Here is a 26,140-nt window from a genome sequence, read left to right as displayed (position 1 = left end):
CGAAACTCCGTCTCAAAAAAAAAAAAAAAATTATTATATGATGTGCATTTTAGAATATATGTAAAGCAGATGATAATGCTAGCACAAAAAAACTGGGAGGTCAATAGTTGCAAATTCCTTACATTTTATGTGAACTGGTGCAATATTAACTCCAAAGAAACTCTAGTAAGTTAAGGATGAATACTGTAATTCCGAGAGCAACCACTAAAATTAACATCAAGCGGTATAGTTTAAAAGCTATAAAAGATTTAAAATGGAATATTAAAAATTATTTTAAAATATGTAACCCCAAATCGGTCAGAAGACAAATAATACAGAACAAAAAATAGATGGGATAAATAGAAAACAAATAGAAACAGGGCTGTGATAGCAGCAGGAGGCAGACAAATGCTTAGGCAGATAGGGGTGGGTCCCCATTTGGACCAGATTGAGAACCTGTCTTCCCATCTGGTGTGCTTTCCTCTGATTAATCCCCATGCTTCACCTATTTTACATACACCTACCCTTTACTAATCGGTTTTTTACACTGTCATACCTACCTTTGAGTGGTGTCTTCCCTTTACCCTTTTTTTGCATACTCACAAACCAGTCAGCACACACTCCCCATTCTGAGCCCATAAAAAGCCCTAGATCCAGCCAGACTGGAAGAGAAACCATCCAACTTTGGGGGTGGGGGGCCACCCCCACCATCGCCTGTCCACTGAGAGCTGTTCTGTTGCTCAGTAAAATTATTCTCTGCCCTCCTCACCCTCCAAATTGTCAGCATTCCCTTCTTGGATGCAGGACAGAGCTTGGGAACCACCAAAAGTAAGTACACGCTGTATGTAACCTTGGTGGGCCAAATGGGCAGGGCACCTCCAGTGTTAGGGCTTGGGGCTGAGAAAAGGCCAGGGAGGATGTCACCAGCTGTGGAGGTCCCCAGCTTGCAAAGTGGCCAAGAACAATCCTTTGTCAGTTGTTCTAAATCAAACTATATCTATAATTTCATTAAATGGAAATAAACTAAACACTCAAAAAGCAGAGATTATCAGACTGAACTTAAAAAATAGGACATGACTACATGCTACTCTAAGAAATGTATTTTAATTTTAAAGACGCAGGTTGAAAGTAAAAACAAAAAAGACTGATATACCATGCAAACAGTAAGCAAAAGAGAGATGAGGCAATTACATTGATATCAAAGTAGACTTTAGGACAAGGAGCATTATGAGAGAGGAAAAGAGATTCTTCTTAAACAGATGAAACAGATGAAAGAGTCTTAAACAGATAAAAGTTTCTTATAACCAAAAAATACAACAGTAATAACTGTGAATGTCTCTTATAATAGTAACACAAAATATGTTAAAACAAAAACTGTCAGAACTAAATGAAAAAATAGACAAATATTCAATTAGAGTTAATGATTTTAAAAACCTCTTCTCAGTAATTGGTAGAACAATTCGTTTTTTAAAAAATCAGTAAGTATATAGATGAGCTGAAAATCATCATCAGCCACCTGGACCTAACATTTACAGAACACTACAAACCAACAACTGTAGGATATACATTCTTTTCAAATGCACGTGTAACATTCACCAACATAAATGATATCTCAGGCCATAAAATACATCTCAATCAATTTTAAAAGATTGAAATTGTACAGAGTATATTGTATAGGGAACTAAATGAAAAGTTTCCAAGTGGGAGCAGAAACCAAACTGGGATTGGTTGATTCAATAACCTGGAGAAAACAGTGTTGCCATTTGGCCTCTGATAAAAACCAAGGCACACTGCTGTCAAAGTTCAGGATGGGAAGGGAAAAAAGAAAGCACAGAAAAAAAAAAAAAAAGAAAGAAGGGAGGAAGAGGAAAAAGAGAGGAAGAAAGGGAGAGAAAGAAAAGATATATGGAATCATAATTTTCAGAGCTAGAAGAGGTTTTAGGATGATAAAAGGGTAGTTAGCAGCAGAAGTGACAAGTGGGATTGTGAACACAGACTTCAGGATGTGGTGACTAGAAATGACTATGGAGGAAACTGCAGCAGAAATACTATTTTGAACACATAGCAGCTATCTGAAGTGTGGGCATCTGCATGCCTCACAGACCCCGTACAGCACAACACGTAGAGCTATTGTGATGTCCCAATCTCCCCCAAAAAACAGTAACTTACGGTAAAATGTGACTAACAAAGGAAAATATGTAATATAATCTAGAATATTTTTCCATTAAAATTGTTATGAAATCCAGCACTTAGCAAATTTTCCCAAAGTGCGTTCCTTAGAATATAGTTCTGTGAGCTATTCTGCAGAAAAGGGCTCTGAGGAATTTCAGGAAACATTGCTAACTGCATTCCCCATTCCTAAAGTTTCGTAAGGCATATCCCTGTGTTAGTGACTCTGGGTGGCTTAATGGTATAAAAATCAGTCTTGACTCTCTTTAACCTCTTGTTTCCCAGTTTTACGGGACCACAATACTCTTTTTGCACAGAATATTAACATTCCAAAGAACCAGCATTTTTTTGGGATACATTTCAGGGGAAAAAATGACCCAAAGATTAACACATAGCTAACAATGCTATTGCTATAATTTGCTAATAGTAGACCATTCTGTAAAGGTATTAATAAAAGACAAGTGATAACTTGATTTTACATAAAACTTTTCTTCGAAGGAACTTGCGACACACTGGACCCAGAATTTTCTGAAGAATTCAGGTTGACAAAAATGTAATGATTCCTTGTTGCTATTTTTTCTCACTATATTTAATAGCATTTATTTGTGGCATTCCAATAGAAATTTTAATCTGGAAAGGTAATTACTAGAGAATAAAGTACTGTCGATTTCACTTACATGACTACTATATTTCATAAGAAAAAATGTGAGAAGAAATGAGTTTAAATGGTAGTCCTTTCAGTTAAGATCTAAGAAAGATTCTGTGAATGAGTTTATCATCTATTATAATTATTTTTGCTATTGCTCTTTATTCCTTATTACAGAGCAGTGTGCCAGTCTCTAGGCATTTTCGTTTAAATACTGGCTGGGGTCATAAGTGAAATGAAGTTTGGTCTTCATTTACCTCATCCCAGCAGTTGGGTTGGCACGCAGCTGCAGAACTGCTGGGGCTCTTTATTTAATTTGGCATCCCTTCCTGAGCAGTATTGAGACTTACTTCAATGACTCCACTGGGCTTTGCCATAATTTCTATGCTGTATCAGTACAGTCTGTGGAAGAGATACCTCAGCAAACCTGAAAGGAGGTAAAAGCACTTACAGTTCAGGTGTTTTTGCCAAAATCAATGAAGGGATTAACCTCAAATACAGTCCATCAAGAATATTAACTCATTTAGTAATGAAGCCAATTTTAAAGGAATATTCACTCGATCATTTTAATGTTATATGTGTATATAAGTGTGTAAGAGTCTGCCCTTTTTCACAATTTCTCTTTGAATAATTTTTCTAGATTCTGAATCAGATTGTCAAAAGAAAATATATCTTCGAATTCTGAAAAAGCCATATATTAACTATATGACTCAGAAATTGGGAGTGACAATATTTCTAATATGCTTCATGTATTAAAAGTGGTAACAAGGAAAAGTGATGAGGACAGGCTGCATATTTTGTTGCACACATAAAAAGCACTCAACAAATCCTCTTTTGAATGCATATATTGACAAAAAAAAAAAAAACCTTCTGTGAATTTTATTTCTACAATCAGTATAGAAAGCAGTTCCACCTGGTCTGCTTTTCTGTCTCACATGTCACATGTTGGTGGTCATGAATGGGGAAGGAAGGAAACCAAAGAACAGACTTTGATCAGAATCATGGATGGTCAGAACTTCAAGAACTTAGAGACGATTTGATCCAATACCTCAAATTGACAAACACACTAAAGCCCATGAAATATAAGTGATTTGCCCCAAGGATATCACTTAGTGACAGATGTGATTGTAGCCTAATATAAACAGGGACTTTTCTTGTAATGAGGGTTGTCAATATTGTATGAGGTTATGATGTTGAAAAAAATCTTCCTTAGACTAATTTGAAAAATAGTTCTCTTTGAAATGGTTTTCTAATTTCTTTATGTCTTCTGTTTTTTAGTTTAATCCATCTGAAGTTTTCTTTATATAGAATACGAGGTTAGGATTTACTCTATTTTTTCCCCCAAATCATTAGCCAAGTGACTTGGCACCATTCATCTAACGAGTCCTCCCTTTCCCATACTAAGGTCAATATTTATGCTCACTTTTTTATTTCATTGATCTATCAATTTTTCTGCCCATAGAAATAATTATTGTAATTTTATCATAAGTTTTAATAAGTGGTATGAAAAGTTCACCTTCCTTAATCTTCTTTAGGAAAAAAAAAATGAGGCCTTTTGCCTATTCTTCAAGATGATGAACACTAGCAAGTTGAAAAAAATTAATATTCCATGCAAACCAAATAAAACCTATACGAATTTTGATTGGAATTACATTGGACATAAGGATTAATGTGGGAAGAACTGGCATACTTATAAACATTTCCTTCTCAGGAATGTGATATACCTTTCCATTGATTCAAGCGTTCTTTGATATCGTTCATTAAAGTTTTAGACTTTTCTTCACAGAGGTCCCCCACTTTTTATGTGAAGATTATTACTAGGTACATCTGTTCCTCATTAGAGAGGGGACTGTGGAGAAGGAGAAGAGAAAGAGAGAAACAAAAAGAAGAGGAGGGAAAGGAGAAGAAAGGAAAGGAGCAAGGAAGGAAAGGAGGGCAGGAAGGAGGAAGGAAGAAAAGAAAGATCATACATCTAAAGATGGAAAACAAATCCATTTAAATGTTCCTAATAATTATCTCTAGGTGGAGGGATTGAGGTTTTATAATTTTTAAATCTTTTAACCTTTGTATTTTCCAAGTTTTCTTCAATGAGAATGTGAAAAAAGTGTTATGATCAGGAAATTGGGCATGGGGGTGGACAAAGCTTCATGTTTGCTTCCTAAAGTCAGGTGCTATGTTGAATACATGGTCCTTGGGCTCACTTCCAAAAAATGGATCCTAGGATTGTGCTAAGGGAAGTTGTGTGTAGGGCTTGGGGGTGGGAGGAAAGAGATGGGGAGATGAGAGAAATACGGTTCAAAACATGCCCATGAGACTAGGCCCTCCCTGCCCTGTCACTTCTCTATGGAATCCTTCCTCTGCATATAACCAATTAGATTTTATTGAATTAATCATTTGCTGAGTACCTTCTGTGCATAACACAGTTTGTAAAGTATCCTAGAAGATATGAAAGTGAAAAAAATGTGGCTCCTGCCCTCCAGGACATCTAACAAGAGGAAAAGATACAAAGTCCCCTTTCAATTCCAGTTATATCGTGTGAAAGCTTTAAAACGATGCTATGATGCCTAGGCAAGGGAAAATTAATTCTACCTGAAGAGATCTGGATAGACATCATAATGAACAAAACCAGGGCTGGCCAGGTATGGTGGCTCATGCCTGTAATCCCAGTACTTTGGGAGGCCAAGACGGGCAGATCGTTTGAGGTCAGGAGTTTGAGACCTAGGAGACCCAGCCTGGGCAACAGGGTGAAACCCGGTCTCTACTGAAAAATACAAAAATTGGCCGGGCATGGTGGTGTGTGCCTGTAATCCCAGCTACTCAGGAGGCTGAGGCAGGAGAACTGCTTGAACCCAGGAGGTGAAGGTTGCAGCAAGCCGAGATCATGCTGCCATACTCCAGTCTGGATGACAAAATGAGATTCCATCTCAAAAAACAACATAAAAAAAAAAAAGGAAAAAAATACTTAGCACAGCCCTCACTTGATTACATAGGTCTGGTCTTTATCAAAGTCACACACAAATAAATTCAAATTTATATTGCATTCTGACCAGGTTGGACATTATATCTGAAGTTAGAGATATGGACCCTATCCTCAAAAGGGTTTACAATGTAGTTGGGGAGTTTTCATCTTAAAAGTACTAGCTCATCTTCTTGTTCTAGTCCTTGAGTTAATACAGCCTTTTATTAAATACTCTGATCTTTTACTTCTGCCCCAGATTGGGACAGGGAAATTTCTTCATCAAATTCCTTAGTCATTAAGAAAGCAATCTTTGACTGGGCCCAGATCTGTCCCTCAAATGTAGGTCAAAATCACCACCCTCAATGCTGGTATAGAATAAAGAAAAAGAATGCTAGGTTGAAAGTCTGACTGGTTGAGTTTGAATTACGGTCCTTTGACTTTTAGCTTATGTGACTTTGGGTGAATTTTATTCAACTGCTTTTTCCCCTCATTTTCCCCAATGAAAGTAGGAATAGTACTTACCTCTTAGGGTTACTGTGAGGATTACGTGAGATAATCTATGTAAAGGGCACTTAACACCATGTGCAACTCAGAGAGGCCCTCAGAAATGTTAGCTATTGCTTAATACTTACGCAATATGTAGCCTGAGCAGGCAGCACCTTCCAGCTTAACATGCAGCCAAAAGCAGAAGCACAGTTAGGTGTCCTGCAAGTGTTCAAATTAGAAAATAGAAGTTGTTGAGAGATTTATCTTCCCTTCTATTTAAGTCCAGGTTCTGCACTTTATGGATAAATGGAACACTAAACCCAAGATGGTAGAAAGTTGGTGACAGATACATTCCCTGGGATTTAAATGTGTAGATTAAATGATAATTCCATAAATTAGATGACATAATAATTCCACAAGTAAGATGGTCACAGTTTGAAAATCCTTTTCTGAAAAGTAAAACCTCCCTCCCAAAATTACAGTTATGTTAAACTAACCCATTATTAGGTATAGAGTATACTTGTAAATGAGTGGAGAAGACAATGCTGGTGCTCTCTTGGGTCACTGTTTTCACCATACAACTCTTCCTGATAACCTTCTATAAGGGTCAGCCCATCTTAAGTTAGAAATGGAAAAGGGCCTTTTGGAACTCAGAAAATTGAGTTTTCTTAGGAACAATCTTAGAATGGTTAGGTTCCCAGGCAAGCTCATATGAAGTATTAGTACATCTCAGCCTAACCATCAGACATATCTGGGCCTCTCACTAGCTAGACAAAGAGAAAGGAGAATTATTTTTCTCTGAAAGTAGCTCCTAGTGGCTTTGGGAGATGGGGAGATAAGGCAAGCAGCATTTCTTACCAAGAAATAGCCCAAGAATATTTCTCCTATGGGCTTGTTTTCTCTTGCCTCTATTCTTCTTTCTCCTCTTGATACATTCTGTTTCTTCCAGACAGGGTTTCTCTCATCCTCTGGATAGTATAATTACTCAGGTAGGATGTATAAACTAGTGACAAGTAGATGTGCCACCCCTTACCCCAAGTCAGAGTGTTAAACTAGAAAAACGGATACACGATCAATGTGGTCAGAACCATGTAGAGGCTAATTTAAAGGATTCCAAAATGGAAAGTAGTCTAATTGATATTATCGAAGACATAAGACATCAGCTGAAGGTGAGTGGTGTTTCATTGCAGGAAATTAGTAAAAGGGAAGGCAATGATTAAGAACACAGGTTCTAATATCAGAGCCTGATTCTATCACTTACTAATTGAATGACTGAAGAAAGTAACTTAATTTCTCTATACTGAAGTTTCTTTACCAGTAAGATGGAGATAATATCACTCATCCCATGGGGATTAATGTGATATAACATAATGCACATAGTCTAACCTGAGCAGATAGTAGCTATCAATATTTATTATAAAAAGTTGAACTGGAGAGTCAGAATTTTTCAGTATCCATAAGGACTCACTTTACAGGGATCTATTCATATCCCTTTGGCAAGTGTAGCTTCACAGATGGATGCATCAGACTATAAAAGTGTGATGCTGCTGCTCACTGTGAAGATTGTCCAGCTAATTACCTTAGTCCGTTTCCCTGATCCCTAAGCAGCCTTCTAACTGGATTCTGTGTAGCTTTCTAATAATAAGAAAATACGCTCATCAGATCAGGCTGACTTGAACATTCAGATCTGTTTGACCATGATAGCTCTCTCAGAATACATGAAGTGGTATTTCAGCTTGTACATCAGTCCCTTGTGAGTTCAGCTGTACCCAAGAGATTGATTGACTGGCAAAATCAAATCTCTAATCCTATAAAGTCCAGGATTAGATCTTGGGCTTCACTAAGGTATTAGCACTCTAGTAGGCTCTAAGTTGCCAGTCAGCTGCCTACAAGACCTCAATATGACAACTGGATGGCTGGGTTGAAAGGAAATCCCAGCCATCCAGTTAGACTGGCCAGTTGTGAGTGGCCATTTATATGAAAGGGACAGAGAGTTGTATGTGAACAGTCAGGGGAAGGTGCTGCCTATGGAACTCTAATTAGGCAGTTTCATGAACATCTAACAAGTTCAGGAGATAATGTTATTCAAGAAAGTACTATTGCTTTAAAGCCAAAGGGAGAGGAAATAAAGTTTATTAACTAACAAGGACATCAAGGAATAGAGATTATTCAAAAGAATTCTAAAGCTGCCCTTCAGTTAAAGCAGCTGAAAAAGTGATCTAACTTCAGAAGCTGTCTGCATTAAGCCCTACCTTTTATGATCCTGACTGGAAATCACACAATTAGATTCCAGGGGCCCATTCAAGGCTATCCATCAACTGGCCTCCATAGACAACCACATCTTTTGGTTTCTACAACTTGATTAGGCAAAGCTCTAAGCCATCCTCCATTACTTTGACTATTCTCTGCCCCTGCCTTTGCTTGTATTGCTTCTCGTACTTAAAATGTATACAACCTCTCCTTTAGCCTTGCACAACAGTTCCTCTAAGGCCTATCTTAAGGCTTGCCTCCATCCATCAATTACATTGATCCCTGAGAGACTGGCGGTTCCACAAGGAACCAAATGAGCATTAATCTGGGAGTAACATAACCAGGACTGTAGTCCTGATGATTCTGAAGTAGCCAATTTATTTTCTCAGTATGTACATGAGGAATTTGTCTTTAGAGACTAAATGGTAAACCTACGTTAACTTGGTTTATAGCACTAGGAGAGAACAGGATTGAAAACCCAAGTCCTGTTGGAGAACAGGCCTGGCTCTTTTCAGACCTCTTAGTTGCCAACCACAGACTGATTTAGTATTCAGGCTAATGTGGAAGACAGAGATGGAAGTAAAAAGGTTACATAATCTTTTTATATAAACAATCAGTTATATAAATCTGGTATTTTTGGATCATATTGCCCAAACTTTATAGCCCAATGAGAGGAGTCTCCTCTAAGTAAGTATCTGCTGGTTTACTTTACACATTTTGCAGTCTAATTCAGAGACAATGCTTTTAAAGAAAGCATAGGGGGAATCACCATAGTCTATGTGTACTTGCTTCTGTTCTACCAAGGAGGTTTTAAAAGGCTAGGAATGTATACTTGAGTTCAAATACAGTTTAAGGTACAATGGGTTAGAATACTGGAGAACACAACAATAGTATTTATTCATCTCAAGAACCTCTCAGTAGATAATTAACCTGGGCCATGATAAAAACAATTCTATTAGGCCTATTCCTCTTGTGGCTAATGCTACCATGCTACTTGCTGTAGTATTTTTCCTGTGCTTCCTTTTAAAAAGAACACTTACTATATTATTGCAAGCATTATCACTTTTGTAGCTGCTCCATTTTCCTCTTTGCAACAGAAAAGCAACCGTAATTAGGCAAAAGCATAAATTTTATATTTTTACTCATGAAGATGTAGTTCTTATAAAAATCTGGGCTGGTAGACTATACCTATCCACTTTTTCAAAGGTTTTCTGTACCATCAACCCAGAAAAGTGGATATTTCATCTATAAAGAATACACAGCTTTTAGGATATTTCTCTGTTCTAATGCATATTTTTTCCCACACTGGATTTTTGTGTGGAAGAAAAGATCAATCACAGTTCTAACTTTTAGGGCATTGGAAACCCCTCTGGAAGCCTGGTGAAGCCTATGGACTCCTTCTCAGAATAATGTTTTATAAATGCATTAAATAAAATACATGGGAACCTATTATACTGAAATACAGTTCTATCCATAGACCCCCCTAAACCTATCATAGGTGTGACACAGGTCCCTCTACTGAAATACAGTTCTCTGTTGAAATACAGTTCTACCCATGGACCCCTGTACCCTAAACCTATCATAGATGTGACACAGGTCCCTCTGTCTATCTAAATTTTCACTTTTCAATGTGGGATTAATTTTGAGGTTAGAAACACTATATCTCAGTATGTAGTCAAATAAATAATCAAGTCTAAAGCCCAAGTCATAAAGTGAAAAGGCACAAAGTGAAAAGCAAATCATATGGGAGCAGGCCCAGTCCTGTTAGCAGGTGGCTGCCGACCTGGAATGATTTCAGAGTAGTGCAAAGGCTCTCTTCCTGCATTCCCCCAAATCCCTCTTCTCTCTGTCCATTCATGCTTGAAATCCCTTAATAGAGCCTAATTCCTTTGTTTTAATTAAGTAGAGGATCGCTCTTGTTAAAAAATAAATACCCATGGGAGAGGTAATACTTGATGCCAAAGATTTGCAAATTTATTTTCAGCAGTAGAACAAGTTTTTTCAAATGCAACCTTAAATAGAATGCCAATATAGAAACAAATGCAAATTTTATAAGAATTTAGTATAATTGTGTATGCCAAATCTTATAACATAATTGCATGTAGTATTATGTACCTATATGTATATAATTATTATTTAAATATAGTATGTACTTACATTATATATTTATTAGGTAAATATTTATATTATATATTTATTATATATGCATTTATATTATATATTTCTGGTTATATCAATATAAACCAACGGTGGAAACAACAAGGCTATTTTGGTGAAGACAAATTATGAAAGCAAGAGTTTTAAATAAGTACAGTCTTACATCTATCACAGAATACAATTTATTTATATATTTTATTTTGCCTGCACAAGATGTAGAAAATCCATATGTGAACAAATAAGTAATTTCAAATAGCTAACAATTTGTTATGGCAGTTATAATCTCAGCATTTTGTTCAATTAAAATGATCCAGAAACTTTAAAGAATAGTAGAATTTTTTGTTTCAAAACAGTCACTAACAATATCTACCAACTGCTTAAGTTCCTTAATAATTAAGGATCAGTTGGTAAGTAGTCAACTAGGGCATACTTGACACATAGATTTCATAATTAATTTGAATCCTGACTCCTCCTGCTTACTGCACAAGCTCGCAAGTAGCTTAATGTTAGTCTCAGTTTCCTTATCTAAAAAATGATTATAAAAATGGCACCCACTTATAGGTGTAAGGGTTAAAAAAAGATAGTGTACATAAAACACTGTGACTGGCAAACTTAATAAATGTTATTATAATTAAAGGGCTAAATTACCAAAAATATTTTTCAAGTGTGTCATGTAACATTTTAGGATGTTCTATCAAATCCTATATAAATTTCTTTTCAGGTATCTTGGCACCCTTCTCCTTCAGATAATCAATGAGTTTCAAAGAAACTCAGTTTTTTTGCATGTTGATTTTGTTTTGTATGTTGAGTCCAAATTTTGACATTATGCTTCACTGTTGACTTTTCTCTGCAGTTGTAAACAGAGTAACATTGCAACCTTGCACTGTCAAAGACTGTATAGCTCATTTCAAATCATGTAAGAACCAACCTGAAGTTAAATCGAGCAGTGAATCTGTGATACTATATTATCATGATGTGGCCATTGTAATGGTATACTTGACTATTATGCTGTGCCAAAAGTATGCACCAGAGAACTTGCCTGACTTTTAATTGATAGTAGTACACATGTGTTCTAATACTAATATCGATTAATGTTTATTAAATGATTACCAGGAGTCATGCACTGCTTTAAGACCTTCACATATATTAACTTATTTTATGTTTGCTTATTTATTTGTATGATTATTATAGGAGTGTGTATGAGGAGATCTGAATTTCAAAATATGACTAGTACAAAGCTACACCCTATCTAATAAAAAACACTTTTATGGGAAATTCAAATGTGTAAACACACACACGTGCACTCAGAGTAAACCTGAAAGCACAAATTAACCCTTCGATGAGCAAATGATCGAATGCATTAATATTTGGCATCAATTGAAATATGTAGGTATTATTATTTATTATACTAAAAATGCTTAAATATTTACCATTAAAAATGAAATGCAAATTAAATGATTAGAACCCCTCTGAAACTCACTAGAGTTCTCTAACAATTTGAAAATCAACATTAGGCTGGGTGCAGTGGCTCATGCCTGTAATCTTAGCACTTTGGGAGGCTGAGGTGGGCGGATCACGAGGTCAGGAGTTCGAGACGAGCCTGACCAACAAAGTGAAATTCCGTCCCTACTAAAAATACTAAAATTATCTGGGCATGGTGGCACGTGCTTGTAATCCCAGCTATTCAGAAGGCTGAGGCAGGAGAATCGCTTGAACCTGGGAGGCAGAGGCTGCAGTAAGGTGGGATCTCACCACTGCATTCCAGTCTGGGCAACAGATCAAGATTCCATCTCAAAAAAAAAAAAAAGAAAAAAAAAGAAAAAAGAAAAATAAAGTGAAAATTAAATCCTATTACTTATACGGGGATGTGAAAGGAGTCAAATCAGATTCTCTTCTGAAATCATAAGTGTGAAGAAGGAAATTTTTTAATACAAATTCATTTTTCAGGAAGGTAAGAACCTTATTAGGTACATATTATGTGCCAGCAATGTTAATATATTATCTGTATTCTCCTTAGCACCCGTGTCTAGTAGGCATCATTAACCTGACTTGACAAAAGAGAGCACTCAGGATCTGAAATGTAATTGGCTTACCTAGGGTTCCATAACTGCAAAATAGCAGATAGGACCCAAACTCTAATCCACTCTGCGCCAGGTCCCTCCCAGCACACCGGATTACCTCTCCTTCTTGCTTCCCACATTCATAAACCAGAAAAATGAGATTGAGTGATACAGAGTAACCTGCTCTTGGAAACACTAGTTAGTTAGTGGCAAGGCTGTAACAAGAATCCAGTAGTACCAGTGTTTCGCTAGGTAAATCCTATCAGATGGCCCATGGGAGGGTACCCTGTGCAAGTAGGCCTACTGGGAGCCAGCAAAATCATTACTTCACTTCAAAACTCAACATAAGTCTATATAACTTCAGAGCAGAGACTAGACATAGGAGAGGACAAATCAGTCCTGTCCTTAGTACCTATTATGTGTAAAACACTGCTTGGTACAGGGGAGGATTTAAAAAACAAACAAACAGAACAGAAAACAAGGCCTCTGTCCTTGTATCTGTGTGGGAAAGAAAGCATAATCATGTAAAATATTAAATAGTATCCCCGGAGGAGACCTCAGCAATATTCCGGTTCCCTGCCTGGATCCCTACAATAATATATTTTAAATGACAGTATAAAACAATGGCACATACAATATATGAAGTAATAGTAATAACTAATATTTTTCAGAACAATTCTTTGTACTGGGACCTTTGTTAAGTGCTTTGAATTATCTCATTTAAAAACTCAATACAATCCTATGAGATAGATACTTTTATTATGGACATTTTACATGAGGAAAGGGAGACTATTTCTGGGAGATCCCCGGTCTAGTAAGGATTCACACCAGGCAGTCTGACCCAGAATCACTATTCTAAGAGCTAAAAAGTGGTTTCAGTTCAGCACAGGGTTGGTTTGGGAATGCATGCAGGATCTTGGCACAGAAGCTCAAGAAACAGCCCTGTAAAGAAATTAAGAGAAAACTCACTACAGTTAGATTCTTTTATGAATGTTATCTGACAAGGCTATAGCTTCTCACTGCCTCTCCCTGCTCTCAGACCAATGGGCTTTTGTGAGACAGCCATCCACCAGCTAACATTCCATCACTGTCCTCAGCTTTCCCAGTACTCCAAACCAATGCAGAATCAAAATTCTAAATAGCAACAACATCCAAAGGCAATACCCTACTACCTCCATCATCACCGCCACCACCATTACTGCCATATTGGGGGAATATATTTTATAGGCTGTGAATCAGGAAGGACATGGAAAGTCATTCCTTTGTCGAAAACTCTTTCTAAGCAACCTGAAGAGAAAGCTCCTTTAAATGATAGGAGTGGGAGGCTGTGCATGCCACTACAGTCCTTGGGTAATGACTGTGTGTCATAAATAGGATATGGCATTTCAGAATGTCTTTAAAGCTATTTCCTTTTGTTCAACTAATTTAATTTACCAAATGCTCCTGGTAAAGGGAGGGGGACCAAGATGCTGACTCCACATTTCCTGAAAAATCAACATTTTCCTTTTAAACTGCTCTCAAAGAAATTGCATTTGATTGTTGTCTGCTGGCTCCCTCAAACTCTACCTCTGTCAAAATTCTGCCCCAGCAGGTGTGAGAAAGAATAGATGCAGAACTTGAGTGAATATCCACATCTGTTTTTGGAAAAAGAGAACAGAAGCAGCACAGAAGGAAGTAAAAGAGATAATTGCTGGCTTGAACTACAATACATTTTACTTGTGGGCAGAGGGCCAGCTTACAGCAGGCGGAATATGCAGGCCCATCTTATTGGAATTCAGGGGTGGGCCTCCATTCTTGTCCGGAGACAGCTGTAAACCAGCAGCCCATAGCATCACAATCAGGCACTGAGTTTTGTCAAGGAATGCTGATACATACAGAAGCAGCTTTGTCTGCCTCAACTGCACCCCTGCCTGGTGAAATGACAGTCAATCTCTGATTCCAGATGACAAGAACTGGATAAAAACTTAAAACAAATGGCGACCTTTCAAAAGATTAATTTGTTTACCAACAAAATGTTCCCTCTTTGTCATCCGAGATGGGGGTGACCTTCACTTTCCCATATCTAGCCTGAAAGGATGCTGACTATAGTCATCTGTTAAGTTAACTCCATCTCAGCAATTATTCCCTTTTTTTATTTTTAGTGACAAGAAGGGTTTATTAATTCACTCTGCTTCTTGTTATGGTTTATAAATGCAACAAGCTCATTCTGAATTACTGCAGTGTAACATCAATTTGTTTAAATCTAATTCTGCTACTGTTGCCAAATTATGTTGTGACTGTAATTGTGGCCATATGCATGGGCTTAAAACACAATCATGTTTTGAAACTGCCCTTCTTTCTCCACTCCCACCCCCCGCCCCCACCCCTTACTTCTGGTGCTTCTTCTAATCATTTGACATTAACACAATTGCCTCACTTTCTATTACTTTATCATTTCAGAAATGAATATGCTTTCAGTGAGAGAGAGATTACTATGTACACCCCAAGTGAAACAGTAAAGAAGGAAACTATGATTTGTGAAGTGTGGTTGCTACCCAACTAAGTTAGTGGAAAACACTGCATAACATATGACTCATAAAATCTAGAAATCATAATAGTATTAAATTCAACCTCATGAATTAATAAAAGATTCTAAGTTTACATTGCATTATATATTTATTTATTTGGAAAGTGGGACCAAAGAACTGATATAATTCTACAACAACTCATATCTTGCCAAAAAGAAAAATGTTTTTATGATTCTTTTCTAGGTCATAACAGTTATAATCAGAGTTATTTGTGCAGCAATTCAAAGCAATGTTTTGTTTGGCTATTTTGTTATGCATTCATAATCGTTCTTTTAAAATTCATGCTAACAGATACATGTTTCAAGCCTTTTAAGAAACTCTTTTTATTTAAAAAAAAATAAATCAAAGTCAAATTTTCTGTAGATCTCTTAGTGTGTTGTATTATAAAGTCTAACTGGAACTAGATGTCAGTGAGGGAATGTGAACAGTACCAGGGATTTCTTCTTGTTTCCACATACCTGTGAGGACCTACTAGAAAAAATGTTGAAAGGTTGTTTGTTACTATTTGGCAGATTGAAGATACTGAAAAATCACCAGTGAGTCTCACTTTTAATACTTTTTTGGGAAATTGGTTTTACATAACAGAGTCATAGAATATAAAATTCTGAAGACAGTTTTGCAATACTAGTATTTGTGTGTGTGGCAGGGGTTACATGTTTTCAATGCACTAAAATCCTTCCATCAGCTCCTTATTATCAGGAAGAATACACCATTTCATAAGATGGAGAAGATACCAGCTTTTAGGAACTAATAATGCAAATTGGCTACAAATTCACATTTGCTCTGTCAAAAATGTCTAAAGTTGTTTACAGGCTTCTGATAGGCTGGTCAAGTTTCAGAAGAAGTAAGGAAACATGCCCTCGGCAGCCAAATAATAATCCCCTTTGAGTGTTTAGAGTAGTTCTAAAACGATTAGCTTTGATGCCACTTTTCTAATTAACTATACATCACAATGCTAGACACACTGCTCTAGTTTCTGTAAGTGCTTTTGATACCATTTTTGTAAGTGGTAAATCACAATTGCACTTATCCCCAAATGCTTTATAGGACTGTTTAAAACCAAATACCTAAATACTTCTCTCATAGGACTTTTTGCACAATGCTTCTGTTTTTTAAATCCAAAATGAAAATACTGTTTTCAGTTAGTATCACCATACAACTATATCAACATAAAATGATAGGGTCAACTATTTGATCAAAAGGCCAACTGTTTGAATAAAATATACATAATGTACATCCAATTTTAAATTGCTCTGGTATAGATTTTTATGGTATCTAGTTTTATGAAAAAAGGAGATTTAATACAGTAAATGGATATCTACTAGCTATATGTCATAAAAGGAAAAGTGCTTTCCCAAATTCTCTTTGCTAAAGTATATAGATACAATTTCCAAGGCACTCATTCTATTTGGTAATTGGAAAAAATATAATTAATGACTAAGAATCTGCCCCAAGTTTTAGATATAATTTTGAAATCTCTATTTATTTAAGTCTGAATCTTCATTCAGATTCATAAAGCAAAGCATAATCCTTTTTCAATCCAGAGGTATGCCTTTTAAAACTCCAGTACTCATCAGAAAAAGTTCACAGGAAACACAGCAGTTGCCTCGGGCTACAAAGCCTCGGTACTCCTCCAGCTAAGCCAATATTAATTCTAGATTGAAGAGGAAAACCAACAACAACAAAAGAGAAATCTGCTTCTCTCTGTGATGCCAGAGAAACAATATTTTTATTTCGAGGGCTTTGGGCTCATGGGAAGCAGATAAAAACCCTTTCCCATTATTCACAGTGACATTTTAAATAAAGTTTCAGCAAGAATAAAAATATCTAACTTTCTGGTTATTTCTTAGGCTATAAAAGTATTTGTAAGATAAAGTGCTCTTAAACCAAACCTGTTAGAATAACATAAAGCACAAATAAAGAAACTGAAAATATATTTCAGGGTTACATAAATGAAGCAGGCAGTTGAAAATGTCTATGTAGGAAATTTGGACGATTAATCTAAGAGACTATTATGCTAGTTAGAAATGGCTTTGCAATTTAATCCTAACTTAATCTTGTTTTTAGTTTTGATTTCACCAAGGCATATATTGAAGAGCTTTTGAGAGAAGCCAAAGGTTAAAAATGTATTTACAATATATAGCTGTTACCTCAGTAATTGTTTTCAGTGTTAGAAATGATCTCGAATTAAATAATTTCCCAGTTAAAATGAAGCACTACTCTTAATTTTCCTAAGAAAACTCCACAACACAGAAAGAGTATAATCTTTGCTTTAGGACAAGTTAGCAGCTAGCTAGTCAATGGCAAAAACAGGCAGAGACTCTGAGATCCTTACTGCAAATCTACAGTTGATCATTTTTCCCTCTCATTATTTTGCTGACATAAAGGATTAGTTCCTGCTTGCCTCAGATTTAGAATAATATTCTCAAATATTTGCACATTATCAGAGTATGCACAATTGAAGAGGATTCTGTGTTGTTGTTTTCTTTTGATTCTTCTAGTGGTAAGCCTACTATCAAAGAAATAAAATATTTAAAATTTCTCTATTAATTGTTTTTGCTGGTAAATTACTTCCTTGTTAAAATTATGGTACTAGATTATTTAGGAATATCAAATAAAATAGAGAAATCTGAGCTACAAATAAGTGTTTAAAAATAGGCTTACATCTTCTTAATCATTGCTAATTATAAACAGAATGAGAACCATCTCCATCTCAAAAAAATTCCAAAGACAAAAGGATCACAATCTTTCTTAACATCTATATTACATCTTACCCTACTAATAAATGACTTTTATTTCTTTAAAAAATAAGAGCTCATTAAAACAACTCATTACTTACACATGCTTTTCTCTGATTAATATATGGCAAATTGATTCCATAGTTCGCATTTACAGCAGCTCTGTGGCGGATGTTTTCAGGATCCTGCATGATTTTTACATTCAACCCTATCTTTCGCTGAAACAAAGAAACAATGAAACTTTCATGCTGGATGAACAAAAATGCTTTCTAACATTTTATATCCTCAAAGGAGTTTAAAGTTCTTTGGAAGCAATTATTTTAATGAAATTCTCACTGGAAAAAAATATATTTGGATCTTTTATTTTGGCTGCTTTTAATTCACAGAAAAGGAACTTTCTGTAGATTTTCCTCTGTGTATCCCATTGCTCCCACAAATACATCCTAAGACACATTTTCTCAAAAATAATGCTGGAAACCAACCAAGGTGGGCAAAGGACTAGAGAGAATGCCTGGTCTTAATTTATTTTTAGCTTTCCAGGTCAGGGATTTGTCAATGAAATCTATACTACAAATACACAGGTAGAGGGCTCCCTCGGTCTGTTAATGTGGCCACTTTCCTCTAGGGATGTTTACAGGTAAATCTCAGTTTGGGCCTGGTAAATTTACCACAACAAATTTATCCACTCCTTCACAGAGATTCTCTTATCTGTAAGAATAATTTATTCTTTCATTAGAAAAAATAAATCTCTTGTTTGAACCACTTATTTCTCATTTTAAATGATTCAAATTAGTTATTGTTGAGATGCTTAAAAATAAACCATGAGAGTGGGCCACATAGTGGTGGTGGGAAGGGGCCCTAGATAGTTGTCAGGACACCTAGTTGCCAGCTCTCCTCTTGACTGCTATGCGTGACCTTGGGTAAGTCACTTCACCTCTAAGGAAGTCAGTTTCTTTTTCTGCAAAATGCATGTTAGACCTGATAGTCCCTTGAGGAACCACTCCTGAGCTTTGGGATTCTATGATTTGAGGCTAAAAGATAATTTGATACATAGGGACTACGGTATTACTAATAATTTCTAAAGTCTTTTGTGATTAATAAAATTGTCAACAGATCGAGACCATCCTGGTCAACATGGTGAAACCCCATCTCTACTAAAAATACAAAAAAAAAAAAAATTAGCTGGGCCTGTAATCTCAGCTACTCAGGAGGCTGAGGCAGGAGAATTGCCTGAACCCAGGAGGCGGAGGTTGTGGTGAGCTGAGATCGCGCCATTGCACTCCAGCCTGGGTAACAAGAGCGAAACTCCGTCTCAAAAATAAATAAATAAATGAAAATAAAATAAAATTGTAATATAATTCATATACCATAAAATTCGCCCATTTAAAGTGAACAACTCAGTGGTTTTCAGTATACTCACAACCGTCACCGTTATTTAATTCCAGAACACTTGCATCACCCCAAAATGAGACCTCATACCCATTAGCAATTGCTCCCTATTCCCACTTCCCACTAGTTCCAGGCAACCAGTAATCTACTTTCTGTCTCTGCTGATGTATCTATTCTGGACATTTCATAGAAATGGAATCAAAATATGTAGCCTTTGTAACTTTCTAAAAGGGAGGTTAGAAGTATTGTGAGCAACTTAACTGTTTTCCTTTCAATTCAGTGTCTTAGTTTTGAGGATTATCTGATGCAGTTGTTAAAATGGTTGCAGGAATTGGACAGCTTTGTTCATCATCCAGCTGTTTCTTTGACATACGCATTCATAAAGGGTCTGTGCCTAAGGTCTAAGTGAAGAAGGAGGCTACAAAAATATCTACAGAATGTACGGTAGATAAGCATAGATACATCTAGCTAAGGTATTTCTTAACACATGTTCCAAATCTTCCTTTTACTTTTTAATAGCATTTTTTAAACCAACTCTCCAAATAACTGCCCTCAACTGTCCACTTTATTTGATCTGGGCAGGAACACAGGATGCAAACAAGGCATGTCTGTTTCCTTCTCCTTGAGGTACACGTGGTGACAAAAGTAATGTAGTACCTAATTATAAATGGCTTTTCTTCTGTGGGTAACACTCACAGCACTACTCCAGGGTTTTCACATGGAAGCAAATTACCTCTTCTATTGAAATTAATATCTGAACATAATTTTTTCCTTCTTAATTATACTTTGAGAATAATTTCTATTCTACCAAGGATTACAAAATTTCTAATATGTATTATATTGATTGGATGTGGGTTTCTGTAATTAGGGTGTTTTAAAAATGTATATATTTTAGATACAGAATTGATGGTAATAGCTTCATCTATCATGTCCAAGTTTTGTTAGAACTTTTTAATTATGGGATTATTGGCTCAGTGGGCCATAGCAGTTTTCTTATGCTCCATCAAGTTTGTGTGGTTATAGAGAGGAAATGGCCAAATACAGAATCACTGCTAAAACTGGCCTTAAAGTCCTGTAGTGTTTTGCCTATTGTTAAATTCTGTGGCACTAGACATAGATATTTTTGAAAAGAAATCAGTATGTAAATAGAAATCCGATGAAAATTATAGTTATATCAATTCTTTATGGTTGGCTTCTAAAGCAATGATTTGAAATTAAAAGATAATTTAAAAATATTAACATTCTCATATTTATTATTTTGGTACCACTGAATGTGGATTCCAAAATAATAATATGTAGCATACACGATTTAACTGCTCCTTCCAAAAACACTTAAAAGGCATCTATGTTTAAGGGATATTAACATAACCATACAGGCATGGTGGCTCACTTCTGTAATTTCAGCACTTTGGGAGGCTAAGGTGGGCGGATCATTTGAGGCCAGGAGTTTGAGATCACCCTGGCCAACATGGTGAAACCCCATCTCTACTAAAAGTACAAAAATCAGCTGGGCATGGCGGTACATGCCTGTAGTCCCAGCTACTCAACAGGCTGAGGCATGAGAATTCCTTGAACCCAGGAAGCAGAGTTGCAGTGAGCTGAGATCGTGATAACTGCCCTCTAGCCTGGGTGACAGAGTGAGACTTGGTTTCAAAAAAAAAAAAAAATTAACATAGCAAATGTTTCACTGAAACTCACTACCAAACACATTCAAAGCCTAAATTTATCTTACAAACCATTTATAGTGATGTATGGGAAAATACTTATAAGCACATGCTGCATTATGATACCCAGCAATAAGATTTTCAAGAAAATCAATTATAGATCAAAAACAAAAATAAAATTAATCATTCCATTAAGCAGGAAAGTATGCTCAGAAAGATAAACATTTTTTTTAACCAACAGTGACATAAATATCAGAAATAATTTCAGAAATTTTTAGTAAATTGGTCAAGAAAAGATAGCAATTTATATAATCTATCTTGAGTCCCTAAACAATTTAAACTTTGTATTCTCTCCTTTTGATAGTAATTACAAGCAGATATATCAAATGTGACTCTCATTTAGACTTTGGTTTGTAAGAACAGAAGTTATTATCAGAGCCAATTACTGTTTTACCTACATGGCTGCACAGAAGCGGGGAGCTCAATTTTCATCTCATCAGTGATTTTGTGGTATTTATTTTATTACTATGCCCACAAAGCTATATAAGAAGGAAATAGCTTATGCTATTAAAACTAGGGTTGGAATATAGGAGGTTAAGATTTCTTTTAGAAGAACTTCTGAATTAAAAACACTAGGCAGCGTGAAATGCCAGCTCCCCAGACATGGGTAGACCATAAAATGACACACATCTGAGCAGTAGATCCCACACAGAGTAATCAAAATTGAAATGCTTCACAAACAAAGTTGAGAGAGGCTATTTACTAAGTTACAGTATTATCAACAGTGTTTGCTACAAGTAATGTCTTCTAAAGTGGAGATTGCTTAATATCATATTCCCACTGGTTAAAGACAGCTGCTGTTTAGTCTCAAAACCAGAGAAAAGAAAAACAGAAAAAGAATTTAGTCAACTTTAACACTCATTCTCTCAACCATTGTCTTATGTAATAGGAAGAACAATAGACGTCAAGTCCTGATTTGAGCTGTATGACCTAGATTTCTCATTTGTAAAACTGGGTAATAATACTTAGCTTCATAGGGTTATTTGTAAAGTTCAAATGACTAATGCATGGTGTCTTACAAATTATAAAGTACTATTCTGGAGCCAATGTGAAAGGGCCCCAACATATGATTATAATGGACTGAAACACTTCAAATATATAAAAATCCATGAATTTTTTTTTAATTGTATTTGGGCTCTGGGGTACATGTGCACGTCCTGCATCCTGCAGGATTGTTGCATAGGCACATACATGCCATGGTGGTTTGCTGTCTCCATACCCCCCACACACCTGTCACCTACATCAGGCATTTCTCCCAGTGTTATCCCTCCCCGTCCTTCCCACCCCCCCACTGCTGTCCCTCCCCTGTCCCCCCAACCTAACCCTGTGAGTGTTGTTCCCTTCCCTGTGCCCAAGTGTTCTCATTGTTCCTCACCTGCCTATGAGTGAAAACATGTCATGTTTGGTTTTCTGAGAATGATGGTTTCTAGGTTCATCCATGTCTCTACAAAGGACACGAACTCAACATTTTTATGGCTGCATAGTATTCCATGGCGTATATGTACCACATTTTTTTTGTCCAGTCTATCATCGATGGGCATTTGGGTTAGTTCCAGGTCTTTGCTATCGTAAACAGCGCCGCAATGTGCATACGTATGCATGCGTCTTTATGATAGAACGATTTATAATCCTTTGGGAATACACCCAGTAATGGGATTACTGGGTCAAATGGAATTTCTATTTCTAGATCCTTGAGGAATCACCACACTGTCTTCCACAATGGCTGAACTAATTTACACTCCCACCAACAGTGTAAAAGTGTTCCTATTTCTCCACATTGTCTCCAGCATCTATGGTCTCTAGATTTTTTAATGATCGCCATTCTAACTGGCATGAGATGGTATCTCAATGTGGTTTCGATTTGCATTTCTCTAATGACCAATGATGATGAGCATTTTTTCATACATTTTTTGGCTGCATATTTGTCTTCTTTTGAAAAGTGTCTATTCATATCCTTTGCCCACTTTTGAACGGGGTTATTTTTTTCTTGTAAATCTGCTTTAGTTCTTTGTAGATTCTGGATATTAGCCCTTTGCCTGATGGGTATATTGCGAAAAGTTTTTCCCATTCTCTTGGTTGCTGGTTTAATCTAATGATTGTTTCTTTTGCTGTGCAGAAGCTCTTACGTTTAATTAGGTCCCATTTGTCTATTTTGGCTTTTGTTGCCATTGCTTTTGGTGTTTTAGTCATGAAGTCTTTGCCTGTGCCTATGTTCTGAATGGTTTTGCCTAGGTTTTCTTCTAGGGTTTTTATGGTGTTAGTTCTTATGTTTAAATCTTTAATCCATCTGGAGTTAATTTTTGTATAAGCTGCAAGGAAGGTGTCCAGTTTCAGCTTCTTGCATATGGCTAGCCAGTTTTCCCAACACCATTTATTAAACAGGAAATCCTTTCCCCATTGCTTGTTTTTGTCGTTTATCAAAGACCAGATGGTTGTAGATGTGTGGCGTTGCTTCCGAGGCCTCTATTCTGTTCCATTGGTCTATATTTCTGTTTTGGTATCTGTACCATGCTGTTTTGATTACTGTAGCCTTGTAGTATAGTTTGAAGTCAGGGATATTGAGTGAAATCCCAGTTTTCTTATGTTTGCAAAATCCCAAACTATTTATCTTTTTGCATTTTTAAATTTCTTTTCTTTTTTTTATTGCATTTTAGGTTTTGGGGTACATGTGAAGAACATGCAAGATAGTTGCATAGGTACACATGTGGCAGTGTGATTTGCTGCCTTCCTCCCCTTCATCTATATCTGGCATTTCTCCCCATGCTATCTCTCCCCAACTCCCCACTCCCTGCTGTCCCTCCCCTATTCCCCCCAACAGACCCCAGTGTGTAGTGCTCCCCTCCCTGTGTCAATGTCTTCTCATTGTTCAACACCCACCTATGAGTGAGAGCATGTGGTATTTCATTTTCTCTTCTTGTGTCAGTTTGCTGAGAATGATGGTCTCCAGGTTCATCCACGTCCCAACAAAGGACACGAACTCATCGTTTTTGATGGCTGCATAATGTTCCATGGTGTATATGTGCCACATTTTCCCTGTCCAGTCTATCATTGATGGGCATTTGGGTTGGTTCCAGGTCTTTCCTATTGTAAACAGTGCTGCAATGAACATTTGTGCGCATATGTTCTTATAGTAGAATGATTTATAATCCTTTGGATATATACCCAGTAATGGGATTGCTGGGTCAAATGGAATTTCTATTTCTAGGTCCTTGAGGAATCGCCACACTATCTTCCACAATGGTTGAACTAATTTACACTCCCACCAGCAGTGTAAAAGTGTTCCTATTTCTCCATATCCTCTCTAGCATCTGTTGTCTCCAGATTTTTTAATGATCGCCATTCTAACTAGTGTGAGATGGTATCTCAATGTAGTTTTGATTTGCATCTCTCTAATGACCAGTGATGATGAGCATTTTTTCATATGATTGTTGGCCTCATGTATGTCTTCTTTTGTAAAGTGTCTGTTCATATCCTTTGCCCGCTTTTGAATGGGCTTCTTTGTTTTGTTCTTGTAAATCTGTTTGAGTTCTTTGTAAATTCTGGATATCAGCCCTTTGTCAGATGGGTAAACTGCAAAAATTTTTTCCATTCTTTTGGTTGCCAATTCACTCTAATGACTGTTTCTTTTGCTGTGCAGAAGCTGTGGAGTTTGATTAGGTCCCATTTGTCTATTTTGGCTCTTGTTGCCAATGCTTTTGGTGTTTTGGTCATGAAGTCCTTGCCTATCCCTATGTCCTGAATGGTTTTGCCTAGATTTTCTTCTAGGGTTTTTAAGTCTTTAATTCATCTGGAGTTAATTTTAGTGTAAGGTGTCATGAAGGGATTCAGGTTCTGCTTTATGCACATAGCTAGCCAGTTTTCCCAACACCATTTATTAAACAGGGAATCCTTTCCCCATTGCTTGTTTTTGTCAGGTTTGTCAAAGATTGGATGGTTGTAGATATGTTGTGTTGCCTCTGAAGCCTCTGTTCTGTTCCATTGGGCTATATCTCTGTTTTGGTAATAGTACCATGCTGTTTTAATTACTGTAGCCTTGTAGTATAGTTTGAAGTCTGGTAGTGTGATGCCTCCTCCTGCTGTGTTCTTTTTGCTTAGAATTGACTTGGCTATGCGGGCTCTCTTTTGGTTCCATATAAAGTTTAAGGTGGTTTTTCCAGTTCTGTGAAGAAGGTCATTGGTAGCTTGATGGGGAGAGCATTGAATCTATAAATTACTTCGGGCAGTACGGCCATTTTCATGATATTGATTTTTCCTAACCATGAACATAGAATGTTTCTCCATCTGTTTGTGTCCTCTCTTATTTCATTGAGCAGTGGTTTGTAGATCTCCTTGAAGAGGTCCTTTACATTCCTTGTTAGTTGTATTCCTAGGTATTTTATACCCTTTGTAGCAATTGTGAATGGCAGTTCATTCTTGATTTGGCTCTTTGTAAGTCTGCTATTGGTGTATAGGAATGCTTGTGATTTTTGCACATTTTGGGCTGGGATGATAGGGTCTTTTAAATATATGATCATGTTGTCTGCAAATAGGGACAATTCTTCTTCCTAACCAAATGCCCTTTATTTCATTTTCTTGCCTAATTGCTCTGGCTAGAACTTCCAATACTATATTGAATAGGGGTGGTGAGAGAGGGCATCCTTGTCTAGTGCCAGTTTTTAAAGGGACTGCTTCTAATTTTTGCCCATTCAGTTTGATATTGGCGGTGGGTTTGTTGTAAACAGCTTTTATTGTTTTGAGATATGTTCCTTTGATCCCTAGTTCATTGAGAGTTTTTAGCACAAAGGGCTGTTGGATTTTGTCAAAGGCCTTCTCTGCATCTATTGAGATAATGATGTGGTTTTTGTCTTTAGTTCTGCTTATATAGTGAATTACATTTACAGATTTGTATATGTTGAACCAGCCTCACGTCCCCAGGACGAAGCCTACTTGATTGTGGTGAATAAGCTTTCTGATGTGCTGTTGCAGTCATTTTGCCAGTATTTTATTGAAGATTTTTGCATCAATGTTCATCATGGA

The 26,140-nt window shown here is 36.6% G+C and overlaps 1 protein-coding gene across 15 annotated transcripts in view; it reads right to left on the bottom strand.

Moving 5' to 3' along the window:
• The window catches only part of IQCH (IQ motif containing H), a 293,872-nt gene that overhangs the window by 197,678 nt on the left and 70,054 nt on the right, over positions 1 to 26,140 (bottom strand). For 10 of the 15 annotated variants that reach the window (XR_013520764.1, XR_008474182.2, XR_013520761.1 and 7 more), the window contains one exon: positions 18,113 to 18,229. The exons of 2 other annotated variants lie outside the window; for them this stretch is intronic. Coding sequence is in view for 4 of the 13 variants with exons in the window: in XM_035258984.3 (XP_035114875.2) it covers positions 18,113 to 18,229 (117 nt within the window). In the remaining 9 variants the exon portion in view is untranslated. Of the gene's footprint in view, positions 1 to 6,385; positions 6,459 to 15,086; positions 15,745 to 18,112; positions 18,230 to 26,140 lie in introns of those variants that run through there. 3 more of the 15 variants (XR_004729564.2, XM_009005107.4, XR_013520766.1) reach the window with 3 other exon arrangements.

Source organism: Callithrix jacchus, chromosome 8 (genome assembly GCF_049354715.1).
Source record: "Callithrix jacchus isolate 240 chromosome 8, calJac240_pri, whole genome shotgun sequence".
Lineage (NCBI taxonomy): Eukaryota > Metazoa > Chordata > Mammalia > Primates > Cebidae > Callithrix > Callithrix jacchus.
Note: the sequence above shows the minus strand (reverse complement) of the source record. Positions and strands in the feature narration are given on the sequence as shown.